This window comes from Coenobita brevimanus, chromosome 98 (assembly GCF_032717465.1).
Source record: "Coenobita brevimanus isolate Jiangsu-jjx chromosome 98, ASM3271746v2, whole genome shotgun sequence".
Classification (NCBI taxonomy): domain Eukaryota; kingdom Metazoa; phylum Arthropoda; class Malacostraca; order Decapoda; family Coenobitidae; genus Coenobita; species Coenobita brevimanus.
In genome coordinates this window covers 17,342,181-17,364,586 of record NC_137051.1, presented here as the reverse complement: position 1 = coordinate 17,364,586, position 22,406 = coordinate 17,342,181, and the positions used below count along the sequence as shown (strand labels likewise).

The window sequence follows — 22,406 nt, the reverse complement described above, 5'->3', positions numbered from 1 at the left end:
CAGTTCCCCTTCCCTCTCAATGAAATATTCCTTTCCTGTAATACACTCTTACAATACAAGAACTTTAACTGCAACAAAGCAACATATTCGCAACACAACATACTTCTTTGGCAACACCAGGGCCATTCTCTGCAACACTACACACTTTCGCGCAACACAATATCCTCCACCCGCCACACAATCACCTGTCTGGAAAGCAATATTATTATTATTATCTTTTTTTTTTTTTAGCAACTCAGCTTTTCCTCTCTTGCAACATAGCCGATTTTTTTTTTTTGCAATACGGGTTATTTTTCGTACGTGCCGATGTCTTCCTCTCAAAAGCTTTTAGGTGCTGAAGAGGGGCGCCTTCCTGTGATGGCACCTATATAACCAAGCGGCTGAACGAAATAGCTGTACAAAATCTTTCAGTTACTTCCCTATCCCCTGAAAGGAGGATGGCGGACTTCAGGAGATTAGAAACTTGAGCCTGAAGTTACCAGGTACACGCTTCAGTTACCCTGGGGCAAAGAAAAAAAAATCAAACGCCTTTAGCCAGACAACCAAATTTTTCCTCTACCTTTTGATATATCCCCCAATAATTATTCAACTTTAAAAGCACATCAGAAAGCGGTGGTGTTAATTTAGGATATAACCAACCCCTCTGGCTCGAAAAGTGTCTCCTATGCTACGTGCAAACATCGGAAACTAGCATGAATGTAATAGGAAGGACGTCGCTGAAATGAAGGAGTTAAATTAAGAGTTATACATCCTGCTCGCAACACACAAACACAGATCCTTCAACGAAATCGTGTGTGTGTGTGTGTGTGTGCTGCGTTACCAGTTTTGTGTTGTTTGCATTGCGTTGTTTGGAGTTCAGGCTATGTTGCCGATATGTGCGGAATGTTGACAATTACTGCTGTGAAAAGAGAGAGAGAGAGAGAGAGAGAGAGAGAGAGAGAGAGAGAGAGAGAGAGAGAGAGAGAGAGAGAGAGAGAGAGAGGTTTGGAGGACATGGGTGAAAAATAGTGAGAGGACAGAAATAACCAGAGGACAAAAAGAGAAAGAATAAACGAAAGAGAATAATAGGACAGGACGAGAGAGAGAGAGAGAGAGAGAGAGAGAGAGAGAGAGAGAGAGAGAGAGAGAGAGAGAGAGAGAGAGAGAGCGGTGAGTGTTACCCAGAAGCAATTTGCAATATTTTGTGAGGTAGTGGGTGGCTATCATAAATTCCCGCCCTTGTTTCCACTGTTAAGTATGGATTAGTGGGCCCGCCGCGACCTGGCTGTGTGGGAGTCAGGTCACGGTTAAGGTCAGGTCAGAGGGGAACGTTAGGTCAAGGAGGAAGGTCAGATCATAGAGTGATATAAGATTACAGGGTCAGATCAGGTCAAGGGTCGGGGTCACAGGGTAATAAAGCCAAGAGGTAAAGTTAAGTCATGGGTAAGGTCAGGTCAGAGAGAGAAAATGCCACAGGGGCGAAGTAAGATCAGAAGATCAGGTCAGGGAAAAGGTCACGGGGTAAGGACAGGTCAGGAGTAATAGCTGGATGGGGTAAGGTCAGGTCATGGGTAAGATCAGGTTATGGGTAAGATTGGGTCATGGTTAAGGTAAAGGGCAAAGAAATGTGAGGGTAAAGAGTGGTTAGGCTACAGGAGGTCAGGTTAGGCTGTCAGGTCAGGGAATCATACCAAAGAGCCAGGTTAGGGGTCAGGTTGCACTGGGTCTGGTCGGTGAGATAATATCAGGTCAGGTCACGGGATAAGGTCAAGGAAAAGGAATATGTCCATGAGAAGGACAAGGCAGGTCAGGGGATTAGCTCAGGTCAAGGGTAAAAAAAGAAAATAAATGTAACTGAGCTGTCTAGGAAAAGGGTCAAGTTAGGCCAAGTCGACCTAGAAGGAAATATGGTAAGGTCAGGTAGATGAGTTAGGGGTGTGTGAACTGGGAGCAGGGTAGTGAAACAGCGGGGGACAGGGCGACATGGAGGCGATTTGTTTGTGGCAACCCCTTACGGGATAAAGGCAGCTGGCAATAGACAGATAGATAAACAGATCACACAAAATATAAGGTCAGGTCAATGGTCAGGTCAAACTAGATCATGCAAGACTATGTAGTCCATTTAAACCAAACTGACAGGTCAAGCCAAAGAGTCATATCAGGTCAAGGGATGGGGGTGTTGGGGTCAGATCAGGGTGTTAGAGTCAGGTCATGGTGCTGGGGTCAGGTACAAAGGACAAAGTACAAAGTACACAGGAAAACAAACAACAGACCCTATGGTCCTTTCAAGGCTGCTTGTTACAGAGTAGACTATGACTACGAGACTTATTTCTACATGCTGAAGGATAAGGATAGTAAAGCAAGAAGGCTCCCCCACCTCCAAACCCTCCAGTTAAAACTGGCAGGAAAAAGTGAGAAAAATCACAATGCAGCATGGAAAAGTTGACATGGAAATTTCATAGGAAAAACTGAAAAGGAAAAGTTACATTCTATAATACTATAAGCTACCAGTCTGAATAACCTGAAACAGAAAGTAGTATAGTAAAATGAATAATCAAATAATAAATAACTAAGGCACAACATTATGTATGGGTACGTTAAGTTAATGGGGCGTCTGTAGACACAGTGTGGAAAATGCAGTGTGGATGTTCAGGGGTGCTGCGGTATCCTTGTCTGGTGCTTTTAAGGTAGGCAACAATCAATCAGGCCCCAGCTCAGAGTGTCAGAGTCAGGTCGTGGTGTTAGGGTCAGGTCGGGGTGTCAGGGTGAGGTCAGGATGTTGGGGTCAGGTCAGGGAACTGGAGTGAGGTCTGGGTGTTAGGGTGTGTTGAGGGCGCTGGGGTGAGGTCGGGGTGTAGGGATGAAGTCGGGGCGTTGGGGAGAGGTCGGGGTGTTGGGATGAAGTCGGGGCGTTGGGGTGTGGTCGGGGTGTTGGGATGAAGGGGGGTTGGAGTGAGGTAGGGGTGTTGGGGTGAGGTCGGGGTGTTAGGATGAGGTCGGGGTGTTGGGGTGAGGTCGGGGTGTTGGGGTGAGGTCGGGGTGTTGGGGTGAGGTTGGGGTGTTGGGATGAAGTCGGGGCGTTGGGGTCAAGTCGGGTGTCAGGGTATGGTCGGGGTGTTGGGGTGAGGTCTGGGTGTAGCCTAGGGGTCGGGTCGGGTGTCAGGTCAAATCAGGGTATGGGGGGGTCAGGTCAGGGTAGACAGAAGGGTAAGAAACTTGTTGGCTGCCTGTTGTCACTGAAACATGTTTGTAATCTGTCTTCCTGATAAATGAGGGTAGTTTGCATTCGTCACTGCTAAGTAGTCTTTTTATTTATGTTACTATTCCCGGGTTTCTTTTCTTAATGTTCATTATTTGAATTAAGTTTCAATTTCAGTCTGCTGACTTATCTGTACCTAGGTTAGTTTAATCGCGAAATCTCAGGCTATTTTGAGTTTTGAACTTTCAAATGATCGATATTATCCTGTTTCCTCAGCTGCCAGCCTGCCACCGTCCTCATTTCTCTCGGCCGTCACTTTCCGTATTTCGGCCAAGAATAGTTTATGGTTTTGGCCCTTCCAGGAAAGTTTGAGGCGGTGTAATTGTGTAACTTCTCCTGGAGTTGTCCCGCATTCCAAACTTTAACCTTAAACTGAGTTCCCCCACTAATTTGGCTGCGCGGATCCATTTTCTCTGGTGCATTAAAATTCCATTCTCTTTGTATTTGCCAGGGATAACGATTTTAATTATATTTGGCAATTTGTTTGTTTTGATAGGCTACTGCACTTGGAACAGTCACTGGTAATTAGCATCTGAACTATTTGACAAAGGCAAAACTGTCCGGAAAGTTCAATTCCTGAAATGAAATGGGAAATGCAAATCGAGTTATTGAGGAAGGTTAATTGCATATCCGAAAGCAATCAGACAAACGCGTCAAAAAAAAAAGTTGATTGGTCGTTTAATTTAGTTTTGCCGAAAAATTTACAACCTGAGGGGATACGTATAGAGCCCGTTAAAATAAATAATGGAATTATATGTGAAGGAATGTGGAATATGACTTTTCGATTAACTCTCCGACTTTAACATTTTATTAACTTTACCTCTCTCTCTCTCTCTCTCTCTCTCTCTCTCTCTCTCTCTCTCTCTCCAATGAGATTCATGAAAGGCGCTAGCGGCTAGAGGTATTCATGGACTTGGACTTCAGCGCTGATCACCACCTCAAAGAAAATGGAGTGTGGTTTTGGGGGGTGACTGAAATATATTGGCTTTTGATTATAGCCGTCTATAAAATAGTGTGACTGCGCAGTGTAAGATTTTGTGATGGCATAGTGTGTGTGTGTGTGTGTGTGTGTGTGTGTGTGTGTGTGTTAATATAATATTTGCACTGTAGTCACTCATCAAACTTCATTTTGTAGATTTTTTTTCTTTACATCAGTTAGCATTCGGTATTCCTATAAAGAAGGAATGAATGTGTAAATGTTCGTGTACCTGTTTGACAGACTGCCGTATCAACATCTGGTCTCCTCTCGTAAAATAATAATAATAATCATAATAATAATAATAATAATAATAATAATAATAACAATAATAATGCTCCCGTATTTGCTGATTTTCCCCCTGAACGTCTTCAATTAATTTATCTATATGTTCTTGCTTTGGCAGTGCATATATTAAAAACTTATCAATATTCTCAAAATCTGTAGTCTATATAGAACGATATTACAAATACTTCCCTTTCTGATGAACGATATCAATGTTCCCGTATATACCGAATCAGGTTATTAATATTACCGTACCTAAGCGAAATTATTAATGACTAGGCTACATGACGACCCAGTTATTAACAAGCATATGGCCCTTGGTTCCTTCTCCCTTGCATTAAAAGAAACTCCCATGTATCAGGAATGAAATAATCTGGGTATTTTTCCTTCGACTACTCTTGTAAGCTGTAAGATGAGAATAACGTGTGACATGGATGGCAAACTCCCCTGCATCCTCTCTCTCTAGTTATGTGCCTACAGTACTTATCACATGGCTATCCATCAACCTCGTTGTGGTGTGGATGTGGATGTGATAGGAAGCGTTATGAGGAACACACTGAGGTGGTTTGGCCATGTGGAGAGAATGGAGGGTGAAAGACTGACGAAGAGAGTGTATGTGAGTGAGGTGGAGGGGGGAAGAGGGAGGGGGAGGCCGAGGATGAGATGGAGGGATGGGGTGGAGAGGTAAATGAGAGAGGGGGGTGTGAGTTGGGAGCAGGGCAGTGAAATGGAGGGGGACAGGACGACTTGAAGGCGATTTGTTTGTGGCCACCCCAAACGGGATTGAGGCGTCTGGCAATAGATAGATAGATAAAAATTATTCAGGTTCATGCAAATGCAATTATTCACTCTGGCGACTGACTCAGCATAAGTAATTGGCTCCTCCTCCTCCTCCTCCGTCTCCTCCACATCATAAATATCATTATCAACATCATCTTCATTATCTTCACACATACGCATTATACACACACACACACACACACACACACACACATATATATATATATATATATATATATATATATATATATATATATGGTGGTAGGTGGTGGCGACCATCATCCACTCACATGATGTAGTGCTGCCTACTTCTTCCTTAGCCTTTATCATTCTTTTTGTGTGCCTGTCCTCCTCTCTTCCTATTTCTCCTATCTTTCCTGTCATTTCTTATTGCATTTCTTTCCTTTACAGGTGGCTTTACATTGAGTGACAAACCAAATTATTTCCTGTAAGCCAAGAAACCATTTACAATGCTGGGTGGTAACCATATAACCAAACCATAGTGCTCCCTACGTGTCAACAAGTGGGTTGGAGAAGGGTTAGTGCCCCTCCCCGTAAAACAAATAAAGTCAAATGGCCACCCCTTACGGGATTATGGTTTCTGGCCATATATATCTATCTATCTATCTATCTATATACCTAGGCTGCTTCCCCCAAGCAAAGGGAGGTAGCCGAGACAGGACGACTCACTCTCCATTTACTCATCCATTCAAACACATTCATTCGCATCTTAGCCCCAAAGGGGAGAACGGACAGATCCTCACTGTACCACACCGCACAAGGGTCAACTGCACAATGCAATCAGTGACATCCGCAGCAGGGCCCGACAGCAGAACTGGTTTACCCCTGCCACATCATAATAGACCCATGCCCTTACCCGCACCTGACCTGACTAGCTGATCAGACCAAATGCGGGAGAATATCCCCTCAGGGCTGCGTCATCACTTATTCATTCACAATTTCTCTCCATTTATTTCTGTCACACACAGCCACTCTTCCTTGCTCAACAGACATCCCTCTCGCATCCAGCGCTCTCTTCATACTGTCCATCCATCCTATTCGTGGTCTTCCTCTCAGCCTTACACCTCTCACATCAGATCTAGTTATCTTTTTCACCAATCGCTCATTATCCATTCTCTCCATATGCCCAAACCATTGCAACACCCTCTGCTCAGCTCTACCAGCCATCTCCCGAACAACTCCAGTTCTCCTTCGCACTTCATCATTTCGCACTCGATCCATACGCGTCACTCCACACATACTCCTCAGACATCTCATCTCCATTTCATTCAAACTTTTCCTCTCTGCTACACCCATATTCCATGTTTCAGCCCCATATAATGCAGTCGGTACCACAACACCCTCATACAGCCTTCTCTTTACATCCATTCTAAGCGAACGACATTTAAACACTTTTTTCATTCCTCCCAGCACCTTTCCTACTTCATTTATTCTAAACTTCACTTCTGCATCTATTCTTCCATCCACAGCAACATGTGACCCTAGATATTTAAAACAATCTACCTCCTCAAGCAACTCACCATTCAAAACTATATTCATCCCCCTACCATCTATCAACCTCGTACACTTCATCACTTTACTCTTATTCTCATTTACTTTCAATTTCCTCCTTTCACACACCCTTCCAAACTCCTCTACCAACTGTCTCAGTCTCTCCTCTGAATCAGTCACCAGTGCAGTATCATCTGCAAACAGTAGCTGCTTCAGATTCCACTCTCCTCCATCAACATTTATCAGACTCAGACCACCTAAAACTCTTGCATTCACTTCCCTTACAACACCATCCATGTAAATATTAAACAACCAAGGCGACATCACACATCCCTGTCGCAGCCCCACTCTCACGGGAAACCAATCACTCACAGCATTTCCCACTCTTACACACGCTCTACTATTTACATAAAAACTTTTCACCCCTTTTAGTAACCTACCATCAAGTCCATACAATCTTAAAACAGTCCACAAAGCTTCCCTATCAATTCTATCATACGCTTTCTCTAAATCCATGAATGCCCAAAATACATCCTTGCCTTTCGCTAAATACTTTTCACACACTTGTCTCACAGCAAACACCTGATCAACGCATCCCCTCCCTCTCCTAAAGCCACACTGCTCATCACTAATCACTCCCTCTGTACCCTCTCTAACTCTCATAATTAACACTCTGCCATACACTTTACCTACAACACTCAACAGACTTATACCCCTTAAGGTAGTACATTCATACTTATCACCCTTGCCTTTATACAACGGGACCACACAAGCACTTGCCCAGTCAATTGGCACCATACCTTTCTCAAAGCACACATTCAACAATCTTACTAACCAGTCAACAATAGTCACTCCACCACCCTTCAGGCATTCCACAGCACACCCATCCATACCTGCAGCTTTCCCCATTTTCATCTCCTTTACTGCCTTCTCCACTTCCTCCTTCGTGATCAAAGAATCATTCAACTCTCCCAACACATTTATTCCTTGCACCCTTCTATCCGCCACAATCTCAGCCACCCTTTCCTCCTCTACATTTAACAATCTTTCAAAATACTCTGCCCATCTCTTCCTTACTGCATCCATCTCAATTAACATCCTTCCATCCTCTGCTTTTACTCGTTCTTCCTTCCCAGACTCTCTCTTTCGCACCCTTTTCACCTCCTTCCAAAACATTTTCTTATTCTGTTGAAAATTCTCTCTCTCTCTCTCTCTCTCTCTCTCTCTCTCTCTCTCTCTCTCTCTCTCTCTCTATATATATATATATATATATATATATATATATATATATATCATACATCTGTCAGTCTGTACAGGTAATCCTTAGATCAACCTACGTTTGTTACATAGCCTGTTTAACTGTCTACTTTCAAGCCGTTAATTCTTGAGTGATCGTAAAACAAACAAAAAAAATCCTTGCATTTTTTCCAACGTCACTGCACTCCAGCTCTTGCCGTCACAGTCCAAGCCACACTTCCTTATACACTTTCATCGTAACAGATTATGTACATAACAGCCTACGTAACAGAAAGATGGATCAAGAACATCGCTAGTTACCAAATCGTTACTAATTCCATATACTTCTGTGTACTCGCATGGAAACAATGTGTACATATTATTCTTATACGATTATATCTATATGTACTGGAAAGCTAATCAGACATTTCTGTGTAATTCACTGGAGTGCTACTGTAATAACTGTAATGAAATTCAACAAATTAATCACACTGTCCTGGCCGCGAATCGATCTCAGGCCCTCTCACTTTATAGGCGCGCACGTTACCACCGAGCCAAAGAAACATTCCCCACTACGTATTTAGGCAACACGGGATTTTATACACCCCATTACACTAGCCTCTGTAATTACATGAAAATATGCCAGTGCTCTCGTCTCTCTCTCTCTCTCTCTCTCTCTCTCTCTCTGCCGGTAGTACGATTATGCCCGAAATTATTTTGGTCACACGAATTATTAAGGCTAACAACAGGCAGTTCTATTCACCCATAACACATCCTAGCAGTCAAAATATTCTTGTACTTTTTTGTTGTCCTCATCACTGTCCTGGAGTGTTAACCAAACTTCTTTTTTTCTTCTCTCCGCAGCCTCGAAGCTTCCGTCACCTGGCCAAGTATACAGTGTTGCAGATGGACACAGAGTGAGTATTGGAATTCCATGATCCCCTCCACCCCCATGACGTAGTTTATTTTATTTTTTTATTATATTCTTGCTACCTCCAGACGATTTTATCTAATTTTGGAATGAAGTTTTTGGCAGCGCAATGGTTAAGAAAGGCTGTATCCAACTTCTCCAGTTCGAAATAAATAAATAAATAAATAAATAAATAAATAAAGAGTACCTCTTGTTTCTAGATTGTAGGGCTTCATTACTAACCGTGGCAAAGTTCATACCGTATCCTGTACATAAGACCGACGGCCGTAAACTTTTTCTTCCAGTCATTCATCCTGTTTATCATCTCATCTTTTACTCATTCTTCTGACTTATGAAGGTAATTGGTTACCTTGTTTACTGTGTCATCCTATCTAGTTTACCTATGTTTTGATTCTTGTAAATAAAACTGAATGACTGATGATGACGATGATGATGATGATGACTGGCCGGGTTAAGGAAATGTCGCTACGAATATGCAGAGATGAGAGTAAAACTGGAGGGAATGGGAGTCGTGGAGAGGTGAAGCTGAAGGAAGAGGACGAGATGAATGGAGGGAAAATGGAAGTGGTGGGAAAATACTCTCTCTCTCACACACACACACACACACACCGCTCGCTGGTGTAGTGGTAACGTTCTCGCTTGCCAACTGGTGGACGGGAGTTCGCGCCTCGCTCAGGTTGCGAAAAGTTTCACTGACGAAGTGGGTGGTTACTGTCCCCCTAGAGCAAGGGGACGGGTGTGTGGGTGTGTGAAAGTCACAGCCTTGTCCTTAGATCGGACTATATGAGCTCTCAGCTCCCTTCCGGGAGGGTAAAAGCTGACGATCACCGACCCGGTGAATTACACACACACACACACACACACACAAGTAGAGAGAGAGAGAGAGAGAGGCTGAATGAACCATGCAGAAGGTAAAACTTGTCAGAGGGAGGGAAGGAGTAAAGGAGTATGTACAGCGTAGGCCTATGATTATATTCTAGCGACCAGCAACCACAAGCCTGAAATGGATGGGCAGCTCTTATAAGCTATACACGTCGAAGACTTATTTTAGGGGTCCTGGTGGGTAACTGATCCGTGCGACCAATGAGAACCACTTCCTGTCGCTAGAGGGAAAAAAAAAAAAAAAAAAAAAAAAAAAAAGAGATCCGTGTGGAAAGAACCAGATCAAGTGCATTAGCTGACTCATGCGCTACCGATCAGACAGCATAAGGTTCATTGGGAAAGGGTGGAAACGGCACTACTGTATGAGCAGAGGAAGCGGAGGGGTGAGTGGGAAGGGAGGGAGGGTGATAAGTGTATACTGGAAAAGAGATGGGGAAGGGTGGGGTGTGATGGTAGGGGGGGAGGGAGAGAAAGGAGGGAATGAAGAGATAGGGGAGAAAGATCATAGGGGAAGGATGGATAGCTGCGTGTGAGAGAGAGGTAATGAGGGAGGAATAGTAAAGATAGGGGAGGGAAAGGAGGATGGGAAGGAAGGAGGAACAGGGATAGGAAAGGAGAGGAAGGGAGGACGGAATTACTGAAAGAAGCACATTAGAGACTGCCAGCGAGGCTACCGCACCATAGTATTTTACTGTTGAAGTTAGTGGGGCTAATATTTGTGCTAACGAAAGAATTTAGCAATGAGCGCTGCGGATAAATCAGTAAAATCTTTTTTGCGTAAGGTACGGTAATGTACTTCGCTATGAAAGTTGCTGTAAGTGAAGAGTATAAAAAAATAATAATAATGTACTGTAGTTAACACTTTCGGGTACGACCTTTACTTGAGAATTTTGATCTGGAGATACACGCAGGAGCTTGAGACAAGAGCATAAATTATCGAAATAATCGATAGTTCTACTTATCGGTTAGAGTATTGCATGCAATATGTTATTATGAGCTCTATGTAATAAATCACTAAATTAATCAAAGGTTTCCCTTCACTGTTTTAGGAGAGTAAGGCCTATGTAGTAAATTATCACGAAGTCAAAACAGCAGCTTATAACGGTGATAAATAGCTCTGCTCACCGATATCGGAGTATGAGATTTAAGCAATGAATTATTATGAGATCTAACCAATAAACTGTAACGTGGTCTATGCAATGAGCTATCACGAAATGAAAGCAGTAACTCATCAAAGGAATTATTACACACCGTTTTTAGAGTCGAATCTACGAAAAGGTAAGTAGCATGATAAATTGTTAATCAACAGTTTTACCTACCAGTGCTGCCACAGACCACGGCATCATGTTCCACTTCTAGGCTCTTGTGGATCGGTGGACTGTGCATTTGTCTGGGTCTTGTTGAGTTTCCCAACCATATCCACGTGCAAGCCGGAAGTTCGTTCACTGGCATTAGCTTTGTGTTTTACGTTAGAATACAAATCACACAGCCATACAGACACATGCTATATTTTAGAGGCGTTAATCCCTTCAATACGATTATGCCACAACTTGTATTGTTACTGTTACTTCCAGGCGATATCATTTTGCCTAAGAATTCTCAGACTATTGAGGTATTTTTATTATTATTATTATTTTTGCTGCTTAAATACGGTTTTATTTAATACATATATATATATATATATATATATATATATATATATATATATATATATATATATATATATATATATATATATATATATATATATATATATATATATATATATATATATATATATATATATATATATATATATATATGGGTTCATTTCTAGTTTGTCATTTTCTACAACAGTAACGACACTAATTTTTGTTCATTAAGCACATCTAGTAGTATAGTGACAGGCATCATTACCAGTCAAAAAACGCTTCCCTGGTTTTTCAAGGTCACTTCAAGGCTTTTCAAGGTCACTTCAAGGTTTTGGCCTATCGTTGGTAAGGATTACATCACTATTGTTGTTACGTGATTAAACTGGATATTGCTGATAACTGCTTTTGTTTTTCTATGAATCTGCCTTGTTCCCCATTGTCTGAAGTCAGTTTATTTTACTTTCTGTCTCTTAAGATATTTACTTGTATCACTGTGCGCAAATGGCAGTGCTTCATTTTGTCTCGTTGCGTTTCCCAACAAACCGGTATGATTCTCGTCTTATTCAGTTTTACTCACTTCCTGCGCTAGTATAATGTTCTTACTTCTAGTCACTCTCAGAGTATTCACTCGCTGTACTACTCAGCGTCAAAAGATTTTTTTTTTTTTCTTTTAGGATATTCATTGACTTTTCTTGCGTCGCAACTATTCTTGTAATCACTCTCAGTCTTCTTCACTTAGATTACATACGTGCAACCCTTTTCAACTATCTCTCCTCGCTGCATCAGTATGCTTCGTCACTTTCACTGTCTTCCGTCATCGTGCATCTCACCCCACCTCAGCGACAGCCTCCCCTAAACTACCACCACTGCCCCACACCATCCCCCCCACCCCTCCACACTGTTGCCATACCCTCTTACCCTACTCTTACCACCTCCTCCAGTCACACTAAAATTCTGTTGGTACAAATACAAACTTTAATAATACTCAGTTACAAGACGTAATGACCTCCGGACATCTGTTATTTACTGTGGGTATACGATGCGAAATTATCCCAAAAGGTTTTTATGGCAAGTTCAGTGCAGACTAGCTTTGATCAGTAATAACTTCATATGAAATTATGTTGACAACAAACTGTGTAACACCTATTGAGCTAGTAAACGTGACGCGATAACGTACAATTAATTACTAACCTCAAGGTATTAATTCACCTACGTAATGTGACGAATCGATTTTATTTTGAAGACCAAGAATGTTCCCTAGTAATTGTAGGTCATTTGCCAAAGGCAGGTTCGAGCAAGGAGTGGACAATTCGAGTTGCCCGCTGCTTTCAGAGCGCTTCTCGTTGTCTCAAAGTTTTCGCCTGGGTGCCACAGGCATTATTGTTCACGCGTAAAGAACAAAAAGAAATAAGACGATCACTTTTAGTCCAGTTTTCTCTCCCACACAACAGATATAAATTGTCAATATTAGTACCTTACAAATTTTCTCCGATTAAAACCGTAATGGTGCCAGTAGATGCATATTTCTTCTCAAATACTTCCGGGTTCTGAACGAATCTCACCCGTTCTCTCGCAGTCCGTGAACCTTTTAGCGACTCCTGAAAAGCTTCAAATCGCTGTTGCCAGACTACTTAGGGCGCGCTTCTGAAAGACTTCGACTCGCTCCACTACTCCTGCTCGCCGAGTCTTCCAGTGGGTGAGTATTGGAGAAAAGAGGGGGACGTGATGGAGTGTACATTTGTGGGTGGGACGGGGACGTATGTTTCTCCGCCTTTTGGCTTGTTTACGGCATCTTCGGAACTTAGGGAACTGGTGCAGTCTTTATAAATGGAAAGTGAAAGTGTGTTTACGTCTCAAGCTGCCTGTGTTTGTAGACATTGCTTTTACAAATGGGAGATCTGTGGTGCCAGTTAAGATCTTAGAGACGAGACGATGTTCTTGACATTAGTTAGGCAACTGCTTCGTAGTTATAGTCGCGTGAACTGCCCCAGAAACTTTATATTTAGCCATGTATTGCTTCATCTCGTTATATGATATATGATTTATGTATCATCTGGTTTTGTTAGAAACTGTAGGAGGGTGTGGGAAGCAGGGTATGTGGCTATACTGCAGACACCGGGGTATTGGGAGAGGGTGGGGAAAGGGGGGTATTCGAGGAAGGGAAGGATGGGGGAGGGGAAGTGGGAGAGTTTGAAGGAGGGAGGGGTTGGGAATGGAAAAGGGGAGAGTTGAGGGAGGAAGGGAAGGGAGGACCATGCGGAGGAAAGACATAGCTAAACGTAGAAGAGTGACAGCCGAGATGAGAATAGGAAGAATTGAGAACTAAAGGAAATTAATGCAAGGTTGCTTGTTGGTGAGGGAAAATTGTGATGATGATGATGATGAAGCTAATTATTACGGTGATGAATTTGAGAATGGTGATGTTCCTTATGACTAATAATGGTGATATCAGATGGTGAGTCAGTGACGTGATCTTGATTGTTATCACGGTGTTTCGCTAATGATCCTAATGATGAATGACAGTCATGATGATGAAAGGGATGGTAACGGTGTGAATCGATGGTGATGATGGTGATTATGATGATGATGGTGGTGAGAGTGGTGGGAATAACGAAGATAAAAATGATGCCAGTGTTGTGTTAAATTGATGATGATGAGAGAGAGAGAGCGAGAGACGTAAGTGAGAGAGGAAGAGGAGAGTTGGTGCAAAAGAGGGGAAAGGGAAGCGAGCGAGTTAAGAGTCAGTCTGGAGCTGACAGAGGGGAAAGGGAAAGGGGAAACAACAGCGAAACTCCACGGAACACACAAAACTCTAATCTAACTTCACATGACCGTCAGATTTTGGATAGTTCATCTTCATAACACACACACACACACACACACACACACACACACACACACACACACGAGTTACGCAGTGGTTAAAAAAAGTTCAAGGTTATTTCCACAAAAGTTCAAGAATTTTGGAAAGGTAAATGCCCATCACCTTTTCGTATGTTATTTAAATTTGACATTGAGGGTTATTTTTGACAGAAAGAGAAATGTTTGCATTTTTCTAAAGAGGTGTATTTTATTTCAGCTGTTAGTCTGTCATTTTCTGTACTTCTGTAACACCATTAGTTCATCTGTGTGATTTCCTTTGTTTGCATTATTATATAGACTTGTATTTTTATTTACCCCTTCCTGGATTTTGACAATTTGCCGTGCCTGGAAAAAATAAAACAAAAATGAAAGATAAAAAAAAGTTGTTACTTGTTTTTGAAGGGCGGGATCAACGGATTCTGAAGGTTTTTACCCACTAACACCTCACATTTGTGTGTGTGTGTGTGTGTGTGTGTGTGTGTGTGTTTTGCAACTTATCCCTTCATCTGCTAAGGGTTTCAGTGTTGGTAAAATCATCTACGAGTAATTAGGGGGAAAAAAATTATCTTTAACCACTTCACTCCGATGACGCAATATCAATTGATTCTCACTACTTCCAGAGCACAGTGGTAGCGCGCTGGACTTGTGATCGGGGGATTGCAAGTTCGAGCCTCGTCCGGGCTGCCGTGCCGGGAGGGGTAGCGTCCTCCTGTAACCCTAGCGGGGCTATATAGTCCAATACAGGGCTTAGCTCGGGGGAACTCCATTTCTCCCATTTTTTTTCACTACTTCCAGACGATTTTATTCAGCTTTGTAGAACTCTTTAGAAGCGAAGGGATTAATTAAAGGTATAGTTAACCCCTCCAATGTGAACAATCTTTTCTACTCTCAATGAAATCTTCTAAGGATAGCAAGAATAAAAACACATCTCGCTCGGAAGGGGATAAGTTCTTAGATTGTCTAGATAGGCGTTAATAACTTGTATGAAATGGAAAAATAAAATAACTGCTTCAGCCTGAGGACTTCAAGTTATATTGCGTTTTTGAAGTCCATGCCATAACATTAGTTCACCATGTTCTTGCTACCCCCATGCGAATTTGGTCATCTAAAAATCTCGTCTGCTTAGAGGGCTAATGACTAACTAACCTCTTGTAAGATGAAGAAAATCGTCTGGTTGTAACATGAGTGAACTAAGAGCCTGGTCATCTGACTCCATGGTATTTATAATGTTCTCGATTCCCTGGCCAGTCTAGAAATTATAATAAAATATGAAAGTCTGATACAGTGATATTACTAACTCTGCCTTGTAATGAGAATATATATTGGCTAATCGTGCTTCCATTAGGTATTATAATGAGGGCGTGATCCACTGGTCTGATTCATTTAGTGTGCTTTATTGGAGGGCTTGTAGCAGGGGTGGGGTGTGATGGGGGTAGCTTTGGCATGGTATTATTACCAGCCGCGATAGCGAAGCTGGCATTGTTTTTCAATGTGAGAGAGAGAGAGAGAGAGAGAGAGAAAGAGCACGATCACTTCGCAACAGCTCAAGATATCATCACAAAATTTTACAGGTGTGTAGTACGGAAAGGGGAAATAAAGGCGATCACGAGTTCGAAATTGGTGAAAATAGGTCAAGGTCTGTGTGTCTGTTACCGTGATAACTTCACAACCGTTCATGATATCATCACAGAATTTTACAGGTGTGTAGTAGGGATGAAAATCTCTTACGAGTATTTTTTAACCGCTCAATATAACATCACAAAATTTTGCAGGTGTGTAGTAGGGATGAAATCGTACGAGTTCGAAACTGGTGAAGGTAGGTCAAGATCTGTGTGTCTGTTACCACGATAACTTCCCAACTGCTGAAGATATCATCACAGAATTTTACAGATGTGTAGCAGAGATGAAAATCTCCTACGAGCTCGACATTAGTGAAAGTAGGTAAATGCGCTTGTACCGACTCGCGGCTGGTGTGATTCCCTCAGAGGGGCCTTTCTTGTGTGTGTGTGTGATTTTTTTTTTTAAAGAGTATGTAGAGGGGGAGAGAAATCTTTGCTCTTGTTTACTGATCAGGAGGTGGAAGCTTAATGTTAAAAAAACGGCACATACCACAAATTATTTAGCAAGTTTACTATTAAGCACGTCAGCGTGATGATTCCTTTTGAACTTTATTACCTCCTTCAAGGAGGTTATGTTTTTCCTTGCGTTGGATGGTTTGTCTGGCTGTTTGTCCGGTATCAAGATTACTAAAAAATCATGAGTGGATTTTGACGAAATTTTGTGGAAGGGTGGACCATGGTCCAAGGAAGAAATGATTAAATTTTGGGCCGGATCCGGATCCGAAATATCCCGCACAATATCTTCAAAAGTTCTCAATGAATTTCAATTAAGCTTTGCCCTAATGAAAGAGGGCAGTGTGTGGAAACTCCCTGTACTGTTGTTTGCAGATGACACTATGTTGTTAAGCGAAGACGAAGGGGAGCTGCAAGGCTTAGTGAATGAGTTTGGGAGAGTGTGTAAGAAACGGAATCTAAAGGTGAATGTAGGGAAGAGTAAAGTTATGGGCTCCGAGAGAAATGAAGTCACTGAACGTAACAGTGAGGTTGGATAAGGAGGAAATGGAAAATGTGAGTGTATTTAAGTACTTGGGTAGTGTGATGAGTAAGGATGGAAGTTTAGAGGGTTAAGTGCTTGAAAGGGTACAAGGAAGAAAGGTTGCTGGGTCTTTGAAAGCAGTAATAAGAAACAATTAAGTGAACATGGAAGTGAAAAAGTTTCTGCATGAAAATGTTGTGATATCAGCTGTAACGTATGGAAGTAAAAAAGTTACTGCATGACAATATTGTGATATCAATATGGGGGAGGCGGTGGCTGAATCGGTAGAGAGGCGGCCTGCGGTCCCAATGGACCCAGGATCGATTCCCGGCTGGGGCAGGGAACAGTTGAAGGATTTGCATTTCCTAAAAAAAAAAAAAAACAGACTTTCCTGATCTACCAGAAGACCCGCCGACATGTCGTAAAAATACCCCCGCTAATACCAATACACCAATCCTGTATGAGACAGCCCTAGCATGTATTCAATATGGATGGTGGGTGTTAGCGCCGAAGTGGTGACATGTGGAGGTGTAGGAGGGCTACTGGGCCTCGGAATGGGTCACTGCCCCCGAGAAATAGGCCCTGAAGCCTTTGCCCAGAGTCGGACACGTAAAAAAAAAAAAAAAAAAAAAAAAAAAACGTATGGAAGTGCAGCTTGGACCTTGTTGGAGGGACTCAAGCCAAGAGTGAGAGCAGTGGATATGGGTTATTTGAGAGGAGCATGTGGAGTCACATGGAGAGACATACTGACAAATAAGGAAGTGAAGGAGCTTTGTGGAGTGGATGTGGATGTGATAGAAAGAGTTAGGAGAAACACACTGAGTTTTTTTTGGCCATGTGGAGAGGATGGAGAGCGAGAGACTGAAGAGGAGAGTGTATGTGAGTGACGTAGAGGGGGGGAGGGGGAGGCAGAGGATGAGATGGAGTAGAGAGGTATATGAGAGAAGGGGTGTGAGCTGGGAGCAGGGCAGTGAAATGGCAGGGGACAGGGCGACATGGGGACGATTTGTTTATGGCTACCCCTTACGGGATTAAGGCGTCTGGCAATAGATAGATAGATAGATGTACAGTGTAGAGACTCAGGTGGACCATGGACAAAGAAAGAATTGATAATTTTGATGGGGATCCGGATCCGGATCCTATATTCACGGATCCGGATCTTGGATTACTCAAAAAGTTATGAACGGATTTTGATGAAATTTGTGGAAGGGTGGACCATGGGCCAAGGAAGAAATGATTAAATTTGTGGGCGGATCCAGATCCAGATCCGGAGTATCCCGCATAGTATCTCCAAAAGTTCTCAATGAATTTCAATGAATTTTTGTGGAAAGGTGGGCCATGGACCAAGAAAGGTTTGTTTTTATTTGGGGTCGGATGCAGTTTCGAATCCCGATCCTATATCCACGGATCCGGATTCGGATCCTTTTTTAATGGCAATGGCATTGTCAGAGGTATGCGCTCTCTGAGCACTTTCTAGCTCTTCCTGTTACCATGTGATTCTCTCTCTCTCTCTCTTCTATTAGGGGAAGGGTTAATGTAGGCCATAACTAACGCCTTTGATTTTGGAAACTTTCCCACGCTGAGTAAAATCGTCTGATGATGGCAAAACCAAAAGGTTTAAAAATTTCTCTCACCGAAACTGGGTTAATATCAGCTAAAAATAATCACCTTCATTAGTTCAGCCAAAGTTAACCGAAAATAGAGAAGTAGAGAGAGAGGAAAGAGGAAGGACAGGCAGAGAAAGAGTGAGTGAGAGTGAGTGGAACGTTACGGTTATCTCGCTTCATTACCTGATTGGTTTTCAGAGAGAGAGAGAGAGAGAGAGAGAGAAACTACTTTCTCTTTGTTTTCTCTCTTCCTCTTTTACCTCCTACTTCTCTTTTCTTTCTTCATCTCTCACTAGCACCTCTCTCCCTCACTCCTTCCCTACTATTTTTCTCCTTCCCCCAGCTTCTACCCATTTTCATCCCTTTTCTCACGTGCTTTTTTCACCTCCCATATCTTTTCCTTTCCTCTCATCCCTTACATCTTTCTTTTTCCCTCCTTCTCCATGTATCCCTCAATATCCTTTCACATTTCACTTCCTCCAAATTTTTCTCTCTTCCACCTCTCCTCACGTCTTCTCCAGCCTCTTCTCTCCCCTCTCATTTCCCCTCAGCTTCCTCTCTCCACCCTCTCCACCCTTGCGAGTGAGGAGGGCCTAAGTTTGCGTGGAGTTGGGGCTGTATCGGTAAAGTTAGTAAGTTTGTCAGGCGCAACGCGATGGATGGAGTGCTCTTCACCTCACTAAGACCCTGCTGTTGCTCCCCTTCACCCTGATGATGTATTTGCCAGTTTTGCTCTTTCAGTTTCCCAGATATTAAATAGATTCACAGAGGAGACTTTGAACTACTTGGGTTAGATATTGTAGTCTCCATCAGTATTTTTGTTTAATCTTCGTCCGATATTATGGTCTGCATTAACTCTCTTTTTCATAGGCGTCCTCTTCAATTGGAGGGAAAAAAATCAATCTGAGGCAGTAAATTTAGAATGATAAAAATACGTCATCGGAGTGAATAGGTCGAACATTTCACTCCGATGACGTATTAGTTTAATTTACTCTTGCTATTTACAGAGCATTTTGTACAGCCTGGGTGTTAGGTGTTCCAAATGTTATATCTGTAACTGATACATTCGTCTCCAGGGTGTTTTACTCATGCTATAATAGATTTTCTTCAAACTGGGAGGGTGTGGGAGGGAGGGTTTAGATATAGGCATCATTAATCTCTTCACACTAAGACGTTTCCTCTTACGTTGAACAAAATCGTCCAGTGGTGGCAAGAATAATAATAATAATAATAATAATAATAATAAAAAAGATACGGCCTGGGAGTGAAGGGCTTAACTCTCACGGCCAAGAATATTCCAGTACAGTATTCTATTCCAGCTAATGCCAGACGATTTATTTCAGCTGAGAATGATGCACACAAATCTGAGAGTGTTACGGCCCGCAAATTTCATGCTGTTCCTTAAACCCCAGTAATTTCACGTGCTACCATTGACACTCTCAGGCTCCTAAAAATCACTGATACATGCACAAATCGTCAAGCGTTAGCCTGGATAGAATACTAGAGCCGTCCCGATCAATAAAGGATTATATTCACGTACAGTACTTTCATAAAGCCCAACAAGTTCACGTACTTACAGAAAACCCGGTAAATTTACGTACTTTCATAAAGCTCAAGAAGTTCACCTACTTCCATACAGCTATTAATTTTTACGTACTTCCATAAAGCTCACTGAATTAAAGTGATTTCATAAATTTCTGAAGTTCGCGTATTTGAATGTACATTAAAAACACGTACTTCCCTAAACCCCATATAATTCACGTACTTCTATAATCCCACAAATTTCTAGTATTACTATAATGCCCACAAATTTCACGTTTGTCCATATAGTCCATTAAAAACACGTAGTTCCATAAAACTCTCCTTCCATAAATCCGTTAGACTAATGTACTTTCGTAAAGCAGACAAAAACGTTTTTTTTTTTTTTTTTCTAACTTGAAGACACCGAATATTTTTTAGCTCAGCTGACGACCAGGTTTAGCCACACTGGAGGGTTACTGTGACCATTAACCACGAAACATTCCTACCTCAGAACTAAGGCATATCGAATTTCATGGAGCCACAACTTTCCTCTAATTTTGGGAACATTCCACTAAAGTTCGGGAAAAAGATTATGATTTCTCCTAGTGTTTCAGCACACACGTTGAATCCGCGACGCCCAACAAATAATTCCACGTAATTCCAATAAAACCCACTAAAATCACGTACCCTTTCCGCACGCGCGTAAAATCCGTAACGCCATTCCATTAACTTCACGTGCTTCCAGTAAAACCCCTAAAATTACGTACTCTTTCCCCCAGACACGTAGAATCCGTGACGCCGTTCCCATCACGTGAGGGGCACCCAGCACTTCAGCACGCCGCCTGGATCCCCGGGGCCGCCGCTTCCATCGTCCTGGTCCACAGCAACGACATCTACGTGAAGGAGTCGCCCACGTCGCCTGTTGTGGCACGTATCACTTCGTCAGGAGTGCCACACGTCGTCTTCAATGGGGTCACCGATTATCTTTATAGAGGTGGGTAGTGATAGTTTTTAATTTATTATATTTATTTATTTATTTATTTTTCTTTTTTACAGAACAAGACGATGTAGTGGGTGATTATATTCTACTTTTACTTTCAGAAGTGAGTTGGTGGTGGTTGGTGACGGATTACCTTTACTCATAGAGGTTAGGTGGTGGGGAACTTAATTATTACATTTTATAAAGGTGAGGTTGATGGTGACATGTTAAGCCGAATTCTCCCTGGCATAGGAGACACCACTCGTTTAGAAATCTGTTTCGCATATACTTACAGTAATCCTTCTACCTCTTTCCATCCTCTTCCTCTTCCTCTCACTGTGCTCCTCCTCCCCAGAGTACGTGCTGCATTCTGTCTCTGCGGTGTGGGCCAGCGGTGAGGGTACCAGACTCTGCTATGCTACCTTCAACGATACAGGGGTCGCCAAGGTCAACATCCCTCTCTACTCTGGCCAGTACTCCACACTTACTGAAGTCAGGTACCCTAAGGTAAGTGTAAAACGCCCATAATCATCTTATTCCTATCCCCTATATGGTTGCTAGGAAGTATGAGGATAATGATGATGATGATGATGATCTGGTTCTCCACTTAATGTTCAGAAAAAGATGTCTGTTTTCTTTGCTCTACTTAGCCTACTAATCAGGGTGAATTAACAAAAGTTTGAAGGAATTAGAAATATGTCTGAGTAGGCAGATGGGCAGAACTCCTAAGTCAATTGGTATTTTCAGAATTTCTTGTCATTTGTTGCAAGAAATTTTAAAACGAAGTAACTTGTAACAGGTCATAGAAGTTCTGACATTTTTGTGGGTGATTTAACTTCTTCATTACGATGATCTTGTGACCACCACACTGTCTTATTCACTGGTCATCAAGGGATTCGAAACTAACTGCATTAACCTCTTTATTACGAACTGTCTGTCCTAAGCTGGGTAAAATTGTCCACAGTAGAGTTAGGAGGAATAAGAATAGCAGACATCCTCGTACTGTAGGGCTGAAGAAACTGTAGATGATGTAGAATGAGCATCTTATCCTCCCATCCCCAAGGTTTCTTTAATTCCCATAGATCCCCTCCATATCTCCTCTGCCTCACCCCTACACCCACCCTCTTTTTCTCGCTCTTCTGTCTGTCTGTCTGTCTGTCTGTCTGTCTCTCTCTCTCTTATTCCTTTCCTTCCATTCTTTTTCCTTTCCGCCTCTCTTTGCACTCTCTCTCTCTTCCCTACTCTTCCCTCCCCTCTCCCTAGGCCTCGCTCTTCCCTTCCCCTCAGTTCTTCCTACTAACCCCGCCCCTCTGCTCTCACTCCTAACCCCTCCTTCCCACTCGCTTCCTTCCTAACCACTCTCTTTCTTCC

General features: G+C 42.4%; 1 protein-coding gene across 1 annotated transcript in view; it reads left to right on the top strand.

The window, feature by feature from the left end:
• Positions 1-22,406, top strand: part of LOC145413986 (inactive dipeptidyl peptidase 10-like) — a 145,910-nt gene that overhangs the window by 112,198 nt on the left and 11,306 nt on the right. The window contains exons 5-7 of the mRNA XM_080283558.1: positions 8,892-8,944; positions 20,836-21,050; positions 21,391-21,542. Coding sequence (XP_080139684.1) covers positions 8,892-8,944; positions 20,836-21,050; positions 21,391-21,542 — 420 coding nt within the window. The remainder of the gene's footprint in view (positions 1-8,891; positions 8,945-20,835; positions 21,051-21,390; positions 21,543-22,406) is intronic.